This window comes from Quercus lobata, chromosome 6, assembly GCF_001633185.2.
Source record: "Quercus lobata isolate SW786 chromosome 6, ValleyOak3.0 Primary Assembly, whole genome shotgun sequence".
Classification (NCBI taxonomy): Eukaryota; Viridiplantae; Streptophyta; class Magnoliopsida; order Fagales; family Fagaceae; genus Quercus; species Quercus lobata.
Genome location: NC_044909.1, coordinates 14,753,506 through 14,775,230, shown reverse-complemented (window position 1 = coordinate 14,775,230; position 21,725 = coordinate 14,753,506). Strand labels below are relative to the sequence as shown.

Sequence of the window (21,725 nt, the reverse complement as noted above, 5' to 3'; positions counted from 1 at the left end):
GGGATCACTCTTCAGCTTTCCAGGAAACGTCAGAGCCCCCTTGTCCTTGATTTGCATTAGAACTTGATCTATTGGGGCGGTTAATGGAGTGAAGCTTGTGAATCTTCCCTCTAGGGGCTTAGGGCGTCTCTCATCCCTTCGGTCTCCTGTCCTTGCTTTCTTCCGGCCTTGGTCCTGCCGAGTGTCTTCTTGCCTTTCTCTTTTCTTGGGTCTCTCTTCTCGGGCCAATAGCGCGTCTTCAGCATTCATATACTTGGTGGCCCTATAAAGCACTTCTGACATAGTCTTTGGGTCGTTTTTGTACAGGGAGAACAAAAACTTACCCTCCTTCAGCCCATTCGTGAATGCTGCTACAAGTATCTTGTCGTCGGCTTCATCAATCGAGCGTGCCTCCTTATTGAAGCGGGATATGTAGGCCCTCAACGTTTCCTCCTCTCGCTGCTTGATACTCATTAAGCAAGCCGTAGACTTCTTGTACCGATGTCCACCGATGAAGTGCGTAGTAAATTGAGTGCTTAGCTCCTTGAAGGTGCTGATAGAGTTGGGTGCCAGCCGGCTGAACCAAATTCTTGCCGCACCCTTTAGCGTTGTAGGGAAGGCCCTACACATAATTGCATCTGCTACTCCTTGAAGGTGCATCAAGGTCTTAAAGGTCTCTAGGTGGTCTAGAGGGTCCTTGACCCCGTCATAACTATCCATATGTGGCATGCAAAACTTACTCGGCAGGGGGAAGGAGTTGACGGAGGTGGTGAATGGCGAGTCAGTCGGATTAACAAGGTCGTCGAGGTCGCTGGACACTCGTCCCTTGAGAGCGTTCATCATTACTTCCATCTGTTCCTTCATTGCCTGCATCTCTGCGATAATAGATGGCAGTGCCGTATCCAAAAGGGAGGGAAGGCTCATGTTTTGTCGCTCCAGTCTGCTTGGGGCGTTACTGGTCTATGGTCCCTTTTGGTTCCTCCTTTCAGCGTTAGTTCCTTCTTGATCCGCTCCTTGGTTATTTGGTGCTGCGTTTTTCTGGTTCAGCTACTCCTCCAGGTCGTGGTTTTGTTTAGTGAGGCGCTCCACGGCTGCGGCGAGAGTCTTAACCTGCTTCTCAAGTGCAGTCGTGGGGGGTTCTTCTTCTTGAACGTCGTTAGTGGTCGCCATTGAGCGAGTGAGTACCATGCAACTCTTTTGTCTGGGAAGTGACAATGTGGCTTAAACGCTTTCCCACAAACGGTGCCAACTAATGATGCCGAAACGATCACCAATAGATCACGCAGCACTCGCACGCTCAAAGTAGACCTGCACAACAAAATAATACAAGAGCTCACAGAGAACACCGGTGTGGTGCCGGCCAAATACCCTCCGAAGGTCAAGTTAGAATTATTCTCACAACTCTAGAGTGCTAGAGAGGGTAAATTATGCGTACCTTAATTTGTGAGGGTATTGGGGCTTTTATAGTAGTAGTAGTATGTTGGCCTCTCCTCCTTGATGTAGAAGTCTTTTCCTTATAGGAATCCTCTTAAGTAATCCCAAACGTGATGGACAAGACATTTTCTTATAGAGAGGATCTTTCATTAACGCGCGTATCTTTCGGAATGCTCTTTGCACTAAGTTTCTGATTTCCTTTGAGACACTACCAGCTTTCCAACGTGTGTAACAAGTATCTGGAATCATTCTAGGCCCTGGGCTCACCTATTGCCAGCCCATGGGCTTGGATCCGTCAGGCCCAATGTGGTGAAGGTTCGTCATGCTAATTTTTGCCCCTTCAATTCTGCTAAATGATTACAAGGAGTTTGTTCGACCAGCGTAAAGGTGACTACCTCGTCACACGTACTGTGTAGGTAACACTTATATAAACCTATTGGTAAATTAGAGAGGATATACGAAGAACATGAAGTTGTTTACGATAGATGTCCACCTTTTTTTGTATGAAGTTCTATTATAGGACTTTTTGGGCGCGTTCTAAAGCTAAAAAGTTTGTAACCATGGTTGATAATAGAGTATCTATATATATAAAATAAATTAAAAACATATACTATAGAAATTCAGGGCAGAAAGGGCAAGCAAAACTTGTCCTTGCTTAGTCACCTTTTTTCGAGACGGAAAAACTCAAGTGAGATAAAAATTAGTAAAGAGGGTTGGGAAATTTTTACCATTCTTACCATCCAACATACTTGAGGTCTAGAAAAAAGCTTTATTCAAAAATAAAATATATTATAGTCCTTGTACAAGCAATAAGATGATACATTTAATAAATCAATAAATAAAAAGAAGGAAAGGTTTTTTTTTTTGTTTGAGAGTTACAACAATGGAGAGGGACAATTTGAACCTTGGTCCTCCTTATAAATGAGAGCAATCAATACCACTAAATTACGAAGCTCTTAACTAAGCTATATTTCATTATATTTATAAAAATGTGGCACTGTTTCTAGTTGAAACTTGAAGCCATGAAATCGTGATGCTATGCATGGGCTGTCATTGCGACCAATGAAAATCTATGATAACCAAGGAATAAATAATAGTGATTTATTCACTTCACCTCAGAATACTAACATACCACAATTAGAAAAGAAGTACAGAGATTGTCAAAAAAAAAAAAAGTACAGATGACATATCATCACTCGAACCTTATAGGACAAATCGACTAACTAAAGAACCGAGCAAGTAAAAGTCTAACTAGGAACACCTCGACCAAGATGCATCCTGAGGTTATGACCAAGCACTAAGGCCTAAGTACAAAATCTAGAGAATATTAGCGTGACAAAATTTAAGTACAGTACCTCAGATGCTGTTTCTTAAGTTCCCCTCTTAAAATTTAGCCATGTGGCTACTTAACTAAAAAATACACTTCTATCTAATGAGAAAAAATCCACATGATAGAATTTTAAAAAAAGAACTTAAGAAACAGCACCTAAGTACTGTACTTAAGTTTTGCTCATATTAATATTATCAATTTTGGAAACATACGGTTACAAGCTGAACCACGGAAATAATGTAAACAATCAACAGTACTAGGTACATACCCATGCATTTTCACATTCAATTTCATAACTTGTTAATTTGTGCAACCGTGAGTGATCGACCAAAAAGTAGTGAATTTATGTAAATAAGGGTGAGCAGAAAGTGTCCAACACTCCCAATCACACATTTCAACTTTCAACATGTAAATTGGGTGTCTCTCTCGAATTATTCCAATAAGAAGCCCTATAAATTGAGTAACTCTTTCTTCCAGAAAAATAAAAATTGTGTCATTCTAGTTGATAATAGCTATGAGAGATGCCCCCTACTTTCACTATATTTATCACTCTTATAGCATGTCATTTGAAGTTATTATGATGATGCTACTCAGGGGCAAATCTAGGATTTCAAGTTTGGGGAGCCGAAGTATAAGAAGAAAAAAAAAATTCAAATAAGTATCCATATAGTACTAACAAACTATTAACTAAGATCAATACACAAAATCATTATTTCTTAATTAAGATGAAATCATTTACCAACAAAGACCAAAAAAAAAAAATAAAAAAAAAATAAAATAATATTGTTTTTTAAGAGTATCAACTGTTGCAAAAAAAAAAATTAAAATTAAAAATTATTTTCACAAACCAAAACTTACTTTTGCTATTTTAATATAGCATTTTAAATGTCTCATACAGTAGTGTTTTTGATATTTGGTGTTCTAAATACTAAATATTTATCATTTAGAACAACTAATGCTAGTGCTCTAATACCGGATTGCCTGAGATTTTTTATTTTTTATTTTAAAATTTTGTTTTTGTTAAGTTTTTGAGTGGGGTTAGACTAATGAAAAGAGAGGAAGTCTAAGTTTTTGGAAAAGTAAGACACAATTCTAGAAATAAAAAATATATATAATCATTAAAAAAAATTCTTTTTTTTCTCCTTTGGGCTAGGGGGGCCCAGTTTTTTTTTCCTTTTTTTTCTTTGGGCCGCGGGGGGGGGGAGGGGCTTGGCCCCCCCTGTGGATCCGTCCCTGCACTACTCAGACCTCTTTCTATTTTTGTCATGCAATCATCTAATCAGCCCATAATCTAATCAATTGCTTCATCATTACCTATTTATTCAAAAAATAAAAATAAAATATTCATAATTGAACTTATTATTAGTTATTCATCCATAGAAATTATTTGAAATTTTTTCTCCTTTTCTAGTTGAAAAAATCTTATTTATCCCAGAAATAAAACATGCTTTATCTTAACCACCAAATAAATTTAGAGACATACTCCAACCCACTGGTCTTATTAATAAACTGTGTCTTGCGTTTATACATATATGGTTTAGGAAATATGATGATTTACATTTGTCTAAATTAAAGGGTCTATGAGAATCCTTAATAAAAATTTATTAACTTGAAAGGCCTAAAGTAACAAACACCTTATGCTTCTCAGCTCTTGCTAAATTGATCCTGCTTCGGCTCAACACTTTCATCATTCTTAGGCCTTGTGTTCATAAGAACCTGTTGAAGAATGGATTTAAATTATATATGCAAACATGACAGTTTCTATACAAGTGTGTGTGTGTAAATAAAGCTCTCAGACAGGTACGAGATATTCACCTTCCTAAGCATGATATTTTCATTGACCAGAGTTGAGATCTTCTCTTCTAATTTCGAGTTCCTGTCCTGTAAGTCTTTGGCTCTTGATTCCAGGTCAGTGACATATACCTTCTTCCTTTCTCGGGCTTGTTGAGCAGACACCCTGTTCCTTAGCAACCTATAAAGAGGAGATTATGCTTTGGATCACTCACCATATTTTCAGGAAGGCCAATACACTTATCTGATCGTGTTGAATGATTATTGTATTTAAGAAACCATTTGCATTTCGACAAAGAATATGATGGCCTATTTACCATCTTCTTAGCACTTGTATTACATGGCCATTCAAAAGACTTCCATATACACTTTAATTACATGACTTATTAAATGATTTAAACAGCTCACATAACTATTAAATATATTATATAATTGTCTATTAAAAATTATCTTGTTAGCATATACATAGTGTTTTGACTCATTAAATCATTTACACAAATCACGACATTAATATAGATCTATGACTCCATCTGCTAAGAAATGAGCTATTATAAGTATTGTCTCACATCCTAATTAGTGTTCTTACCAACCTTTTTTTCTTGAGAATCAATATCATAACCATTAAAAGTGTCTCCTCCTATTTCCAAAATTTTAACCACAAAATTATAGAAAAGTGTTAAGTTGTAAATTCCTTGTTTTGTGTTGGTTTTATTTTGTGCCTATTTCCTTGTATTTTCATGCTTAATGTCTATGTATTTTGTGGGCTTTATTTGTAATTGGATTGGGTTAGAAATTACAAGAAGAGCAGCTAGACATGCTAACTGGTGAGATGACTCGCCAAACCAAGTAACTCATGGGTGGTGCACGTGACTTACACGTGAGAAGTTTCAGAAAGCAATCAATAGGAAATTCGTGAGACAACTTGTATCATGAGTGGCTTGGTACTAGAAAGAATTCTATTATTTTTGGATCACCTTTTGTACCTTTTTATACCGCATATATATACACTCAATTCTCAGTATTTTGACCTAGAGACACCCACTTGAGAGTTGAGAGAATTTTAATCAACTCTCTTACCTTTCACCATTGTGACCTTTGAGAGGAGATTAACCCAATTACAAACATCACCATCCATTGAGTGTTGTGAGTGAATTGGTTGCTGGGAAACATTAGAGAAACGCATTTTCAGCCATTGAGGCTTGAAGGTGCAACTAGGTTTGGTTGCAGGATCTAGAAAATTAGTTGAAGACAAGACTCAAAGATGTCCGTTGGTAGCTAGAACTTGGAGGGCTCAAGTGCATTGGATAGCTTATGGACTTAGAAGGTCTTTATGTATTCTTGTACTCTAACTTATTCATTGGTAGATCATTTCATACTCGGAGGACCACGAAGAGGTTTTCATTCTAAGTACTCTGGTGTTCCTCTTCAAAAACACATTAGGTGTTATCTTGGGTTTGCTTATCTTTACATTCTACCATTTACATATTGCATTGTTTAATTATGTTTATTCATGTAATCGTTGAGTTCCATGCTTAGCTAATTTGGTTAATTGTGTAAATTCCGGTTTAATTGTTGTATGGGGTGATGTTATAGGTTGGTAATAATGAGTCAATCCACCATCACCACGTGTCCAAGGCATAGCAGATAATAAGAAAAGAAAGATAAATAGATATATATAAACAAGAAAGTATGTAGCGATTAGTTATTGTCCACGCGTCCAAGATAGTGGGTAAAAATAATGACAAAATCAGTCAAGGACTATTACAGTTGCAGCAACAAATCCCAGCCATATGCTACAAGTTTTGGCCATATTATAGTAGAGGGCCAGCTTGTCAAAGCAGCATTATTGTGTGCAGTACAAGCACAAGCACTCCTGTCAAAGAAGCACCAAATGCAGGTTGTCCACTGCTATAAAAGAATGGAGGGCTCAAGGAAGAAAAGGAGAATAAATGACCAGTTCTCTCTCTCTCTCTCTACACTGGAAGCCTCTTCTCACCTTCTCTTTCTCTCTTATCATTATTGTTTATCCTCTCTTTCTCCATTGTAACATAATACCCCATTGAAACTATTTTCTAAAAATAATGGAATATTCGAATGGCTTGTACCTGTGGTTTTCTCCCTCTCCAAATATAGAGGTTTTCCACGTTAAATATTTCTCTTGCACTTTCAATTTCTGCAACTTTACTTTCTCATTATTAAGCACCAAGTTTAATTGGTGTGTAAATGCCGTGATAGAAATCTAGTGCCTTACCAAATCAAGACTACCATGTACAATTGTAATTAGCTTAAAACTGATTAAACGGGAATTAAAATTTGGCGTCTAAAACAGTACTTAATTATTTAGGCATTGCACTCTCAAAAAGCTTCTAATAAATGTGTTAGAAATATTGGGTCAAACTGAAAACAATTAGAGTTTGCCCAGTAGTGGGCTCAATCCAATCTATTGCCAAAGAGTTTGTATCTCTTGTCTTCGTATCCTTCAGTTGTCTATATAGAGGAGGGTGAGGCTTATTTGTGCAACTTACAGGATTTTCACGTGTGGTGTTATAGAGAACAACACATTGAGAAACATCTCTCTCTCTTTCTCATCAATTTCATCAAAGTATATAGGTTGTGGATGATGTGTGTTTTGTTCTTGCAACAAACACACCGTTGAGACTCATAATAAAAATCTGGGGAGATTAATCTTGATTTTCTACAAAATGTCTAATGGTAGTTATGACATAGACTGAAAGTGACAGATTATTACTGATGTCCTTTAGGTTGTCTGATACTCATATACCGGACTACTTCAAATAGATTTCGATTAAAGGTATTTCAAGTAGCTATATCCTAATCCTCTTGTAACTAATTAGTTAGTTAGTTAGAAGATCTCTTAAGCATTAGCCGATAGGATTTAAACGCTTGTCAACCATCTAAAAGCTGCTAATGCCAAACAACTAATGTAAGTAGTAGAATGTAAACCCTTTGTAAATCAGTTTTTGTATATAAATGAATTGTTAGACTTTGTGTGCTATTTGGAACTATGTGTTCTTGCAGAGGTACTTATCCACCTATCAATGTATTCTAAACAACTCACCATTTTATTGTTTCTAAATCATACACAAACAGCCCATCACATTCCCTACATCAAATTTACATGTAGTAAAGTTATGGTTTTTATATAACATTTACGTTGGCTTTATTTCATGACAAAAAATGTTGTAATTGTATTAATTTATTTCCTTGTATTTTGTGGGATTTAATTGTAATGAGTTAAGTATTAAGTTGGTGAAGATTGCTGAAGAAGTTGATCTCGTGACTTGGCTTGCGATTGTAGCACCCACGAAAGGTCATGTGAGGAACACATGTGGAAGTTCAAGAGTCAATGCATCTTGTGACTTGGCCAACCCGTGAGATGACTCTCGAGATAACCTAACAATTGGGATTTTAAGTGTGATTTTTATACCCTTCACTCATACTACATATTCGGTCATTACCCACAAAATTGTAAGCAGATTGTTCAGAAGAAAACCCTAGAAAGGTTTCACAACATTCACCTTTTAGAGAGAGCTACTCATCCTTAAATGAGAAATCATTGTAGTTTCTTTTCTTTCTCCTCTCCTATTGTCATACTTTGAGAAGAGATTTGTCCTTAAACACAACCCACACCCATTTAAAGTGTAAAGAGTGTTTTGGAGCTTGGGAAGCATTGAGTCTTTGCCAAAATAAGCCAGTGAGACTTGGTAGTGCAATCGGGCAATATTGCAAGATCCAAAAAGCTAGTGAAGACAAGACTCTAAGAAGTCCGTTGGTAGCTGAAGTTTGGAGGGCTCAAGTACTTAGGATAGATCAGGCTTGGAAAATTTTTTTGGTTATCCTTGTACTCTAACTTATTCACTAGTGGATCATTTTGGCTTGAAGGGTTGCCGAGTTCTTCAGTTTTCTTCTTTGATAACACATCACCATGTTATTTTGGGTCTGAGTATCATTTCCCTACTGCCCTTTACATATTTGCCTTGCACTAATTGGTTCATTCGTGCAATTGTTGAGTGCTTTGATTAATTTATTTGCTAATCACGTATATTCCGCATTAAGTGTGTTATGCTTAAAATTAATCAAGCCGCAATTAAAATTGTGGATCTAAACAAGTTCTAGTTGTTTTACTATCAAGCTTTCATATGTTAATCTCCTCCTAATTAGGCTTAGACATTTTTGTAGTTGATCTTCTGATCCAGTGATCCTTGTGGTATAAGAGTCTTAGATTACCTTGTTAACTTATTTTTATATTTATAATTTTTTAAAACTTCACTCTTTTTTTAACAATAATTGTATTTTTGCCATCGTTTAGCCCAAAAAAAAAAAAAAAAGAAGCTAATCCAAATGAACCATAAAATTAATTCATTGCAATACTAAAAGCAATCGTATGATTTTCCCTTTTTTTTTTTAAGGTTAAATGCTAAAAAAAAAAAAAAAAAAAAACATGTACAATAAAAGCTAGCTATATAATTATAATCTGATATATATATATATTTATAAATGGGTTTATTCATCCATAAATTAAACAGAAAAAGAAGATTAAGATACCTCTTGAGACGTCTGTATTCTTTATCAACAGGGTTTCTTCCCCTGCGACGCTTACCAGATAACCCAGAAGTACTGTGGTGCTGAGTCTCTGCACTATTATTTTCCTTATTATTACCAAAAACATTAGAGATGTCAGAAGAATTCATAGTTGGTGGAGTTTCCACGTCTGGAACTGTGAACAAATCTTCATCACTCTCTTCTGAAAATCAAAATTAACCAATGCTAATAAAAATAAATATATATTATATAATAATTAATTAAGGACATGAATATTAACAAATATTGATGAAAAATATATATTATATGCACTAACCTACTTTGCTCTGCTTGTGTGGAAAGAGAGAATGGGGGAAAGGGTTGCTGTTATTGCTATCTGAAGCTCTTGGAAGAGACATCTTTAGCTCTCAATGATTTCAGTGATGGCCTGACTCAATCAGAAATGTATGTGTTCAGTAGTATTGAACTCTCTCTCTCTCTCGTCTTTGCTCTTGGACTTTTTGTCATCTTTGAAAGGCAAAGTTTTGGTTCATAAACGAACACGTTGATATATAGAAAGCCGCCACTTTTTTCCTTTCCATATTAATATGTGAATTAAATACTATTGATTTTACTTTTTTTTTTTTTCTTTTTTTGTAAGACTATAAACGAAGCAGGCTGTTCTTGGCTCGATAAAAAACTCGTTTTTGTTTGTTTGTTTATAAACAAGCCAAGTTTAAGCTTTAGTTTTAGGCTTATTTAAGAAATGTGCCGAGACTGAGTAAAAAATATTGTTCATAAACAAACTCGTGTATATCAAGGCTCGATATAAAAGTAACCAAATAAATTGAGCCTAAACTTATTTATGAGTTTGGTAATAAAATTGATATGAGCTTAAAGTAAACTCACATTTTTCTAAAACTTTAATTAATTTTAAGTTGAGACCACTCACTCAAACCAAATAAGCTAGACAATAAACTTAATATAGGCTTGATAATATACTTATGTTGGATTTCAAGCTCAATATCTCAAAAATGAGATATTGAGCCCGAGCTTGGCTTAACTAATGAATCAAGCCAAGCCAAGCAGAGCTCAAGCTTTTATACTTTATAACGAGGTCAAACTTGAACAGTATTTGTAGGCTTGTATCAAACTCAAACCAAGCTTGAACATTCTATTTTTGCTGTCGAGCCAAGCTTGAACATTCACTACTCGACAAAACTTGGCTCGTTTACAGTCCTAACTTTTCTCCTCGAAGTTACTATTTCTTTTTCTTTCTTTGATTTTCTTCATAAATTAATAGAAAGAACAGAAAAAGTAGTGGGGAGATGAACAGAAATAATCACTTTATAAGTATAAGTGCTTATGGAGTGTGAGGTTAATGGTCGGAGTTTAAGTTTCAAGAAAAGAGCTTCACACATATATACACTTAGATTAAGTTAGAGTAGAAATTCTATCTTGTAAAAAAAAATTAAATTAAAAAAAAAAGAAAAAAAAAAAAAGAAAGAAGAAGAAGAAGAGAGACAAATGAAAGTTGACATATAGTTAAGAGTAAGTTCCAGCTTCATCTATGGTCGTTGATTGGTCTTTTCAAGAAATTGCCTAGCCAGGTTTGCTGGCCCAAGTGATACTAGGAAATCTACAGAATCTGCTAAATAAGTTATAAAAACTGAAGTCACACGAATTAATCATATCTATTTTATTATATACCCAAGAATTTTGTAATAAAATTTATTGTATTTTTTTTAATAATTTAATAATTACAATAATAAGAGGAAAATTTGAATCTTGATTCATTTAGTAAAAGATTTTCGACAAATTTATAGTAATTTTTGAACTATGTTATTAAACTATAAAACTCTTGATAAATTTCAAAAAACTTTTACATTTTATATATTTTTTTTTTGAACCGTCAAAGTTTATTTTCTTTTTTGATTATTTGATATGATTGTTAGTTATAGTCAAGTAATAACCTACTGCCACAAGAGAGAAACCAAAAACAAAATCATGTAAATTATCTTTTCTTGAAAATAAAATCAAAATTTTACGAATGACCTAAAAGCCATATCATATTATATTTTGTTAAAGAAAGTAATGTGAAATTAATTACAATGACAAATTGTAACCTGCACTGAGAGCATTCTTTCCTTATAATTTTTATTATCTAAAGTAAAATAGTAACATCGCCATCTATAATAATTAATAAAACAACTTTGCTAGGAGCACAATACTATAAAATCCGATTTTTTTTTTTTTCCCCAAAAGGGAGTACCTTTGCATTTCGCGTATTGGAAGTAAACAGTGAATGTGCAACGTGTTAACATGTAGCCCACATGACCGATTGATTAGAAAGATGGCACTTAGTGAACACCTAGATATTTAAGGCTCAGGCTGGCTTTCGGCAACAACAACTACTATATCCGTGGCACGAATTGGCTTGCAACTTGTCATGTCATTTTATAGATCTTAGGCAAGATGTTCAACATTCGTTACAATCACATGTAGATATCTACTTTCTAAAAAAAAAAAACAAAAACAAAAAAAAAAAAACATGTGGATATCTGGTGGTTAGCTTTTGTTCTTCTGGTTGGGTTCATGTCACTATTTTCATCCTTATAAAATAAAATTGGTTGGTAAAGGGTTTTATCATTGAGTAAAATATCTGAGATTTTATTTCTTTATACATTAAAAATCAATTGGTATCATAGTTTTGATAATAAATGACAATTATTAGGAGCAGCAGTGGCACTCTACGAATTCTTTCTAAAGTGGTCATTAAGAGCATTAATATTGGTCCATATAAAATGACATAAGAGCCAAATTTTGCACAACCAACCACAAAAATCATTGCCAAGGGCCTTATAGCTGAATTAGCACCTCTCCATGTACAAAGTGCTTGGGAAATGGTTCGAACTGCGGGGTTAGCAGCATGTTGTAATTATTTCTCAAAAAAAAAAAATAATACTTTTATAAAATGTAGTGTAAAATAGATAATTCAATATGGATTTTTTTGAAAAGTGGTTATGTAAAATAGAAACTTTAGGTTTTTATGCTAAATTGATTTAAAAAAATTGGCACCTCCCCATGTACAAAGTGCTTGGGGGTTTAAGGGGGAAAGGGTTCGAGCTGCGGGGTTAGCAGCATGTTGTAATTATTTCTCAAAAAAAAAAAAAAACCACAAAAATCATCACACCAACTTATGTATTATTGGGCAAAATGCATTTGCAACTACAGTAATCATAAAAATATATTGTTACTGTTCATATATGCACAAAATTTTTTAAGACTTTCATTACTCATATATATATATATATATATATAGAGAGAGAGAGAGAGAGAGAGAGAGTAGTAAGAAATTGATAAAGAAATAATACTTTTATAAAATGTAGTGTAAAATAGATAATTCGATGTGGATTTTTTTGAAAAGTGGTTATGTAAAATAGAAAATTTAGGTTTTTATTCTAAATTGATTTTAAAAAATTGTGTTTATTCTTATTGTTCCTTGTAACTACATTTTAGGGCGTTCCTTTTTTTATTATTAGATAATAAAAATCTATTCCAAATCTATTATATATAAATTTTTTTTTTCAAGGTCAGGGTGTTCATTTGAACACCCTAACCATAACATGGAGCCGCTCCTAAGAAGCGGACGCCATAGATTGAAACTCTACCTTTAAAAAAAAATCTTCATAATTTGACTGTATTATGGGGATTACTATACATATATAGTTGTATTAATCAATGAAATATAAATAATTTTTTATTTTTTAATGAAAATTAACTTCAATACGGACATGTGTTTTAATTTAATAGGAAAATCTAATATATTACATTTAAGAAAAAAAAATTTTGATTCTTAAAACAAACTAGGCTTAATGTTCACGAAATCAAGGCCACAGCTATATATCTCCCCTTTAAAAAAAATCTTCAATTTATTATTATTATTATTGTTGTTGTTGTTGTTGTTAGGGTAAATTGCCAATTACACCCCTAAAATTATTATTTTTATTTTTATTACTATTATTTTATTATTACTATGATAAATTGCAAATTACACCCCTAAAGTTTGGGAGTGTTTGGATTTTTCACCCTAAAATTTCAGAATCTGAATTTTACCCCATAAATTTTGGGGGTTTTTGGATTTTACACTTCAAAATTCTGAAACTTTAAGGTGTAAAATCCAAACTTTAAGGAGTAAAATTTAAATTTTGAAATATCAGGGTGTAAAATCCAAACACTCCCAAACTTGAGAAGGTAAAATCTAAATTCTGAAATTTAATGGTGTAAAATCTAATTATCCCTAAACTTTAAGAGTGTAATTTGCAATTAATCTTTTTTTTATTATTATTGTTATTGTTGCCGTTGGTATTGGTTTTTTTAAAAAGAGCAGAGACAGAGGAAACTCAGGAAGGTGAAAGTGAAGTTAAAGACCATATCCACCTCCTGATATTTTATGAAATCCAAGTCCAACCCAATATTAAGGATCAACCCATTTGTCAAGCCCGCCGCAACCCTTCAAGTTGATTGACCCAACCTCTTCAAGTAGAGCTAACGTGACATGGTTGTCAGGCTCATTACGTGAGCTCTAATCAAGTGTGGGCTGGAATACATGGTCTGATGCACCCAAACTTGGACCATGCATGAGTTACGTTTGGCTTGTTGAGGTTAAAGTTCTCAACCAAATTGCCTACGATGGGTTAAAAAATTCCAAACCACTACCGACTCACCAACCTCTACAATCAACAAGTTGATTGAAAATATACGCGGTCTTGATTCTATAGGTTAACAAAAATACATTTGCGTAGATTGAAAATTCTCTGATTGGGCAATAAAATAGAACCTTTCAGCAGCAGGTATTCGATTTAATTATTCTTCATTTATTTTTACATAAAAAAAAAAAAAAGAAAGAAAGAAAGAAAAACAATAACAAAAACACAAAAAAAATAAATAAATAAATAAAAGATGACACATAAGATTTTTTTTATAAAAAAAATTAGCACAATGCAAGCCAAAACACCTGGCCAATTGATTATGCATCAAATATGGCCCAAATGGGACATGAAAACAAGTCCTGGCACAGTAACTAGCTTCCCCACTAGGGCCACTACCAAAAAAAGTTATTTAAAGAAACTTAAAAAGACTAAATTTCGATGCTTTCTTTTCACAAATTTGTTAACCCGGCCAGCGTGCTATAATATATCCCTTATGAGCAATTACCTAAAGTGTCCTGACAATTGATAATGCGATGAAAAAGAGGTCCATGAAGCAAGCCTAGTAAATGGGATCGTGCACCCGCCCCAGCAACTCAGTTGTAGAGGCTTAGGTGGGTGTAATCAAATAATGGCTTTCTATAAATTTGACTGAGAAATGAGTATTAAGACAAAATAAATTCAAAGTCTCTATCAGCTAGAAAGAACTGAGTGAAATGGACAGCTTAGGAGAGAATAAAAGCTAAGGGGAATAAAATAGTGCAAAAGATAAAGGGTTCTCATCAAGTTGTCTTTCTTGGGTTCATAAATTTTGAACTGTAAAAGAAAAAAGAGCAAAAGAAAAAGAAAAAGAAAAAAGAAGGCATATAGAGCATGTAGGTGAGAATTCAAGGAAGTGCTAAAATAGGAAATGGAAGCTTTTAACACAAAGTGAGAGTACTAAGGCCTAAGGGTGAGATCAACATGCTTAAGATGTACATAAAGTTCATTGCATATAAAAAAATAAAGGTATTGGAGGAAGAGAAAGATGCCTAATGGAAGCAACATTGAGCCTGAGGGAGCAACCTTCTCTTTCACCCTTGTTTGTTACGATCCTAATCTTTTCTTCCCCTTGGTACCTTCCTTTAGGAGCAAGCTTGCCCTCTTGTTCCTCTCTCTGTCTTCTCTTCAATTACACAAGCATGTACTTAATCGCATGCATTGCATATATCAATTTGTGCAAGGAAAAAGAAATACATGAATAACATATTTGGGGATACTAGGATCTTGCTTCTATGTTAAAACTACTGCAGCTTGCCAGCTTGGTGGTATAGGTATTTGGGGGGGAGAAAGTAGGCATTAAAAAGAAAAAAGAAATAGCCCTCATACATGTTAAGATAGAAAGAAAAAAATAATAATCTAGAGAGAAAAAATTGAAGCAAAAGGATAACGTGTTTTTGTCTAACGATTCCCACCCATTCCATAGTGAAAAATCCTCATCTAACATTCTCTTATGTTATGAATTATGATTCACAACATTTTCTATTTTCTATTTTTATAAATTATTAATCCAAGATATTAAAAGCGTTCACTCTCTCGTGACCATCAAAAATCATATATTTTTCATCTTTATCTCATTTGACTAAGCTTACACTCCTTGTACTCCACAATATCTTATATTACATGAATGTTGATTTCATTTATGTACAGGGGAATAGGTGTATTCTAAATGTTCATAAACTGCTTCTTTTATATTTACGAAAGTAAGATTCTTACATTGCATACCCTTATCTGTTAGAGGAACATTTTTTCGAGGATGTCACATATATAGGTTGAAACATTGATGTCGCTTTTGATCTGAATAACAAAGCCAGCTCATTCAGGCTGGTCCTTCATTACTTCCTTTGCACGTGTATATGTTCATGTGCATAAAATTTGAGGAGAGAGAGAGAGAGAGAGAGAGAGAGAGAGGTTTTGATTGAGGAATTTAGTTGATTGCATGTTTCTTAAAGTTGAGAACATGTATATTCTCTTAATGTCTTTTGAGGGACCTCTTAGACTTAGATTGGTTCAAAAAGTCCTTTAAACAATCCATCATCGATCAAACCGAACCTTCCACCAGGCCTTTTGAGACTTTTTTTTTTTTTTTCTAACTTCCAAGTTTCAAACCTCACGTCTATCTTTTGTCCCCCACACTCAACAACCCTAGTTTCTTTTCTCTAATGACTAGTAGCCTAACGTATAAACTATCATTAATTATCGTTGCAATGCCTCTCTTTTTTATATTTTTTTTTATAACTTCACTATTTGTTCAAACAATATTTTAGAATAATCTTGCACATAAGTCAAAACGTTTCCAATTTATTACCTAATATCAAGGGAAAATAGTTCCATTTATCTAGAATCGGGCAATCAAATCTGGGTAAATATTTAGATTTTGGACACACCATGCATGAAATTAGAAAATTGCATTCTATATGCTTAAATAAAAACAGATTTAGTAACATTTTCCAATTCCATATGCTTAAAGCGAAGGTACATGTATTTGTGTCTGATGACTGGTAGAAAAGCAATCTCTTCACTTTGCAATTTGTGAATAGACCATTAATATTTTTTTATATCGATCTTATTTAATCACTTAGGTTTTCGAATTACTAATGTTTAATGAATGATGTTAGGGTAGCTCAAAGAAAAAAAAATGATTTTTAGGGACAAGCAGGGACGAACGCAGGATTTTAAGCCGGGGGGGGCTAGAGATAAGCAAAATTTTTTTTTTTCAAATACGCATTCATATAGTATTAATAAATTATCAACCAAGACAAATACCCAAAAATCATTGTTTCTTAGTATATTAAGATACAATCTACTAACAAAAACAAAAGATGCGAAACACTATTGTTTCTTAATATATTAAGATACAATCTACTAACAAAAACAAAAGATGCGAAACACTATTGTTTCTTTATACAATCATCTATGAAAAGGGAACTCGAAGCTCTTTCAAATCTTCAAAATCATCCGCATTTTTCGGAATTGGAATAGCAACATTAGTTGTTGGCAATTCCACGTTGACTTCAGAAGAATTTGAAGTTGAACCTTTTCTTTTGAAAAAATCAAGCATTGTAGTTGATTTTTTCATGATCTACAAATAAAATAAAAATTATATAAGAATTACCGTTATTTTTTTAAAATTTGTGTGATAATTTCTTATATTATATGATTTATTTTTTTTCTTTTTGTCTTTTGTCTGCCTTTAATATCTTTGTGTTTAAACTGCCTTTATTTATGTCTCTGTGTTGTCTCTTCCTTTATTTATATCTTTTATTTTTTTTGTATCTTTGTATTGTCTTTTATCTTCATCTTCCTAATTCTGACCCACTAACCCAAATACCCAATGAATCCCACTACACACAGTCAAGCAGACAAGCACTACTAACAAAAACATTTTTTAACTTTACCCTTTTTTTTTTTTTTTTTGTTTTCTCCCCTGTCGCTTGTCTTTGCCCAACAGCAACTCCACACCACTTTTCCCTATTCCCTATTATTATGTCCAACTAATGTCCAACACTCCAACTACCAGTCAACAAAGCATCTGACTCTATCTATCATTCTATTTCTTTTATCTATATAATGCAAGGCAGCAAGAGCCACAAACACAGTCACAAAGCCAAAAACCCAAAAAAAAAAAAAAAAACACACAGTTCAGTTCAGCCGCAGCACAACACAAGCACCAAATCACCAAATCAGTTATCAGTAAAAACTAAAAACACAAACAAGAAACACTCAAACACCACAAGCACAGCTGCACAGTTTCTTTGATTCTCAGAATCTCAGATCACAGATTCACAAGGTTTTGAAATTTGAAGGAAAAGATAAGAGTTAAAGAGTAAATACCTGTGATTCTGTGAGCTGTGATTCTGTGAAGGCTCGAAGCTGGGCTGGGCAGATCGGGAAACGGCAACCGGCGGCAGCTGGGTCTCGCTCGAAGCAGCTGGGTTCGCACTCAGGGACTCTCTCGCTCTCGTCTCGCTCTCGCTCCGTCACGGCACGGCGACACCGCTGCCTCTCTGTCTCTCTCCGTCTCGCACTCTCGCTTAGTCGCTCGTAGCTCTCGCCTCTGAGTCTGGGCTCTGGGTCTCCAACTTTCCTTTCTTTTTTTTTTTTCTTTTTTTTCCTTTGGTTTTTGCTTTCTCCGTTTGGTTTTGGACTGCTGAGGCTGAGATTTTTTCTCTTTTTTTTTTTTTTTGTTGTGGATTGACATGGGTTATGGCCTTATGGGCTCTGCTCTGCTCTGAGCTGGCCGGATGATGGGCTAGGGGAAGGGGGGCTGGAGCAAAAATGTCAGGGGGGCCCAAGCCCCTATTTTTTTATTTTGGAAAAATTTTACTTGCTAAATTTTTTTTTTTTTTGGGCCCAGGGGGGGCTCTGGCCCCCTTTGCCTTGTACCTGGGTCCGTCCGGACAAGGAACGTGGGGTAAGAGTTCACGTGGGAATAGCTTATTATTGAAAGTCTTGCTCGTACGAATTGGCCAATGTCAAGCTTAACGAGCATGATCACAATGCTTGAAGTTAAATATAAAATACAAGAGGTCCATTTCAATTTTGCTAGTGAGAGTGATAATATAAAAGGAACAAGAGAGAAAACGTAGAACAAAAGAGAGAGGATTGTCTGCTCGATCTCCTCCTCCACTTTTTTGTTGTTGTTGTTGTTAACAATAAAACAAATAAGTAAATTCTATTTAGTATGAAAGAAATGTATAATTTCTGTTTGGCCGGCCCATTGTTTCAATTTTATATATATGTTTGAAACAGTTGAGAATTGACAATTGAGACATATATTGAAGTATGTCTAATGTGGTCTCTTTGGGTGCAATTATTGACATAGTCTTCAAATGTCGAATACAAATTGAGGAGTAATGATTTTCTTTTTCTCCAATTATATCATTTTATAGAAGAGAAATGGATAGCTTTTGAGACCAGATCAAGGAGATCCAGTTGTGCTTGCAAGCTATGGGACGGGAAGACTTGTTTGCTTGTTCCTTGATAGATTAGCACATCTCTCTTTGTCAGAAAGTTCATAAGCTTTATCAAAAGCATGCTCTTATTTTTCAATATATAGAAACTCTTATTTATTTTTCAATATTTAGAAACTCTTATTTGATGAAAACTTGAGAAGAAATCTTACCAGTTGAGTCAATTGACTCCACTTCAACAAACAATGTTAGAGAAGCAATTAAAACATAGTTTATAACTGTACGTTGATCATGTTGAAAAAATAAAACTCATCTAGACTTAATTATGTTAAAGTCGTTGTGTGATTTTGGGTGACTGAATGAGCGAAAGCATGAAAAACAAAGCAAACACGAAGATTAAGTTTACATGGTTCAGTCTAACGCCTACGTCCACAATGAACTCAATGTAAGTTTTATGCACTGTACAAACCCAAAACTTATTTGTTTGTTTTACTAGTACATAGGCCTATAATTAGTTTGGGTCGTCACTTGAGTTATAATACGTCTAACAAGCAGGGACAGACCCAGTTAGGGCCCAGGGGGCCCAGGCCCCCCTGTCCAAAATATATTTTTTTAGTTATTATATATTTCATTTTTGTAGTTAGGCCTCTTTTCTCCCCCAATAAGTTTAAGGGTATGTTTGGTTGGGGTGAAAATAGGAAGGATGGAAAATAGTAAGAAGAAAATATGGTGGAAAATGGCATTTTCTACTGTTTGGTTGAGAGGAGGAGGGGGAGAGAAAAGTGGTGAGGCCCACAAGTTTTCTCTCCTCCCCCTTCAAAATACAATCTCTCCAAATTTGAGAGAAAATTGGAGTGAAAAATGAGAAAAATATTTGGACAAAACTGCCCCCATCTCTTTTTTATGTTTTTGGCTTTTTTTTTTTTTACTTTTCCTTTGTAAAGTTGGTTTTTTGTTTTTGTTTTTGTTTTTTGTTTTTTCTTTCTTTGGTTTTGTTAGGTGGTGGGTTCTTCTTCTTTTCCTTCTTTTTTTTCCTTAATTTTTTATTTTTATTATTTTTTTAAGAAAACACTTTTGGATGATTTGTTATGCTATTTTTTGAAATGTCCACTTTCATCTATACACAAATTTTTTTTAAAGTATACTGTATTACTTTTTGTTTTATTTAAGATGGATATGATGGTAAATTTATACAAACTTTATTTTCAACCAAACTAAAAAGTTTTCCATCCTTCCAAGTTTCCACCCTCTCAAACAAATATAAATGAGAAAAACTAAAAAATTTTCTATCCTCCCACTTTTCCATCCTCCCTCTATTTTCTATCATCTCACTTTTTCATCCTCCCAACCAAACGGACCCTAACTAGCCTCACCCAAATAGCAACTATCAAATCCAAAAACTTAACAAAAATAATAAAAACATTCACAATGGTGATTCTATTTTAGCAACCAAAAAAAAAAAGTTTACCACCAAAGAACCAAAAAATCATGTGTTATTAGAGAAGTTAAAGCTAAATTTTTTGTAACTATAGTAAACTGGTATAAATACTAGTTGACTGAAACAAGTTGTTAAAAATAAAATATAATATTTATTAAGATTATATTTCTTCCTACAATTAAAAAACTCAAATTCTCTTGCTTTCTTTATTATTTTTATGAGTTGTATATTATTTTTAAATGAAGTGATAAAAAAATAAAACATTTGATATTGGGTGTATTGTAAAATGAGGTGGTAAAATAGATAAAGTAGTTTTTTGAGGTGAAAGTAGCTTTTTGAGGTACTAAAAGCTAAAATTTTCAGCACCACCACTGTGAATGCTTTAACTTCAACAAAAACAAATCCTAGCCTACCCAGTATTAAAAAAACACATTATTTTGTTTTTGTTTTTGGCTTTGTTGGTAAATGATTTCATCTTAATGTATTTAGAAACAACGATTTTGAGTATTAATAATTTTTTAATACTATATGAATGTCTATTTGAAGTTTTTTTTTTTTTTTATACTCCAACTCCCGTTAGCTTAAAATCCTAAATCCGTCCCTGCTAACAAGAATTATGAATAAATGAATTTCATATTTGAAGGAAGAATAAAGAATTACATAAAGATTAAGAGATCTATGAATAGTGAGACACTCCAAAAGATATCAACCTAACTTTATGAGGACTTGATAGAGCCATAAGTAACAACACACGCATATTACTCCCCCCTGATATGGGATTATGTTCTTTTCTTTTGAACAGAGACAGTAAAACACGCTCACACGAAAGACTACACTCACAAACATTCACTAGCTACCTTAACTTTAGAAGAATTGATAAGTATTGCTTCTTGAGAAAAGAGAGATTTTGCTTTTTTGACTTCTAAAAAAACTCAACTAAAACCTACCTATCTATGACTGTATAGCTGAGCAGTTGGTTTTGAATCTTTTGATGGCTTATTTGGATGGGAGAGAGTTAATACAACTTCACAATTTTCAAGTAATTGGAACGAAAATTTCCAAGATTTTAGACTCCAAAGCATAATTGCTTGGAAAACACGCATGCTTACGTATACCTTATAAGACTAAACAACATACATTGTCCAGAAAACTAAAAATTAACCAATCTGCTATATATATGTGGTGTTTCAAATGGTAAAAAGTCTTTGTCTGCCCTCAGTCATGACTCATGACTCATGGCAATGGACTAATAATGCCTTGGTTAAGATTACTAATTAAGGGCCTCATGATAACGTCTCTTTCACACACCTCTAGCAGGAATTTTGCACATTGGCATCACCGTAAGTGCATTTTGGCTAAATTTATGGCTTCCCATTTGGTCAAAGTACTCCATGTGAAGCATATTGGTGCCTATTGCAATTGAGTAGCTTATTAGGTAAAGGAAAAGGATGCAATTTTATGTTCTTTCTTACCATTCGTCACTTCATCCTCTTTTTAATCTAAAACTCGTAACTCATATTATTTTCCTTTGAGACTATATATGTTGTTAA

General features: G+C 33.9%; 1 protein-coding gene across 1 annotated transcript; it reads right to left on the bottom strand.

The window, feature by feature from the left end:
- Positions 1 to 4,213: 4,213 nt before the first annotated feature.
- LOC115995293 (transcription factor HY5-like) lies at positions 4,214 to 9,624 on the bottom strand. Its single transcript, XM_031119799.1, has 4 exons — positions 9,414 to 9,624; positions 9,101 to 9,299; positions 4,559 to 4,715; positions 4,214 to 4,459 (listed from the first exon to the last, which is right to left on the bottom strand). The coding sequence occupies exons 1-4, from the start codon at positions 9,493 to 9,495 to the stop codon at positions 4,388 to 4,390; spliced, it is 510 nt and encodes a 169-aa protein (XP_030975659.1). The 5' UTR covers positions 9,496 to 9,624; the 3' UTR covers positions 4,214 to 4,387.
- Positions 9,625 to 21,725: the final 12,101 nt, after the last annotated feature.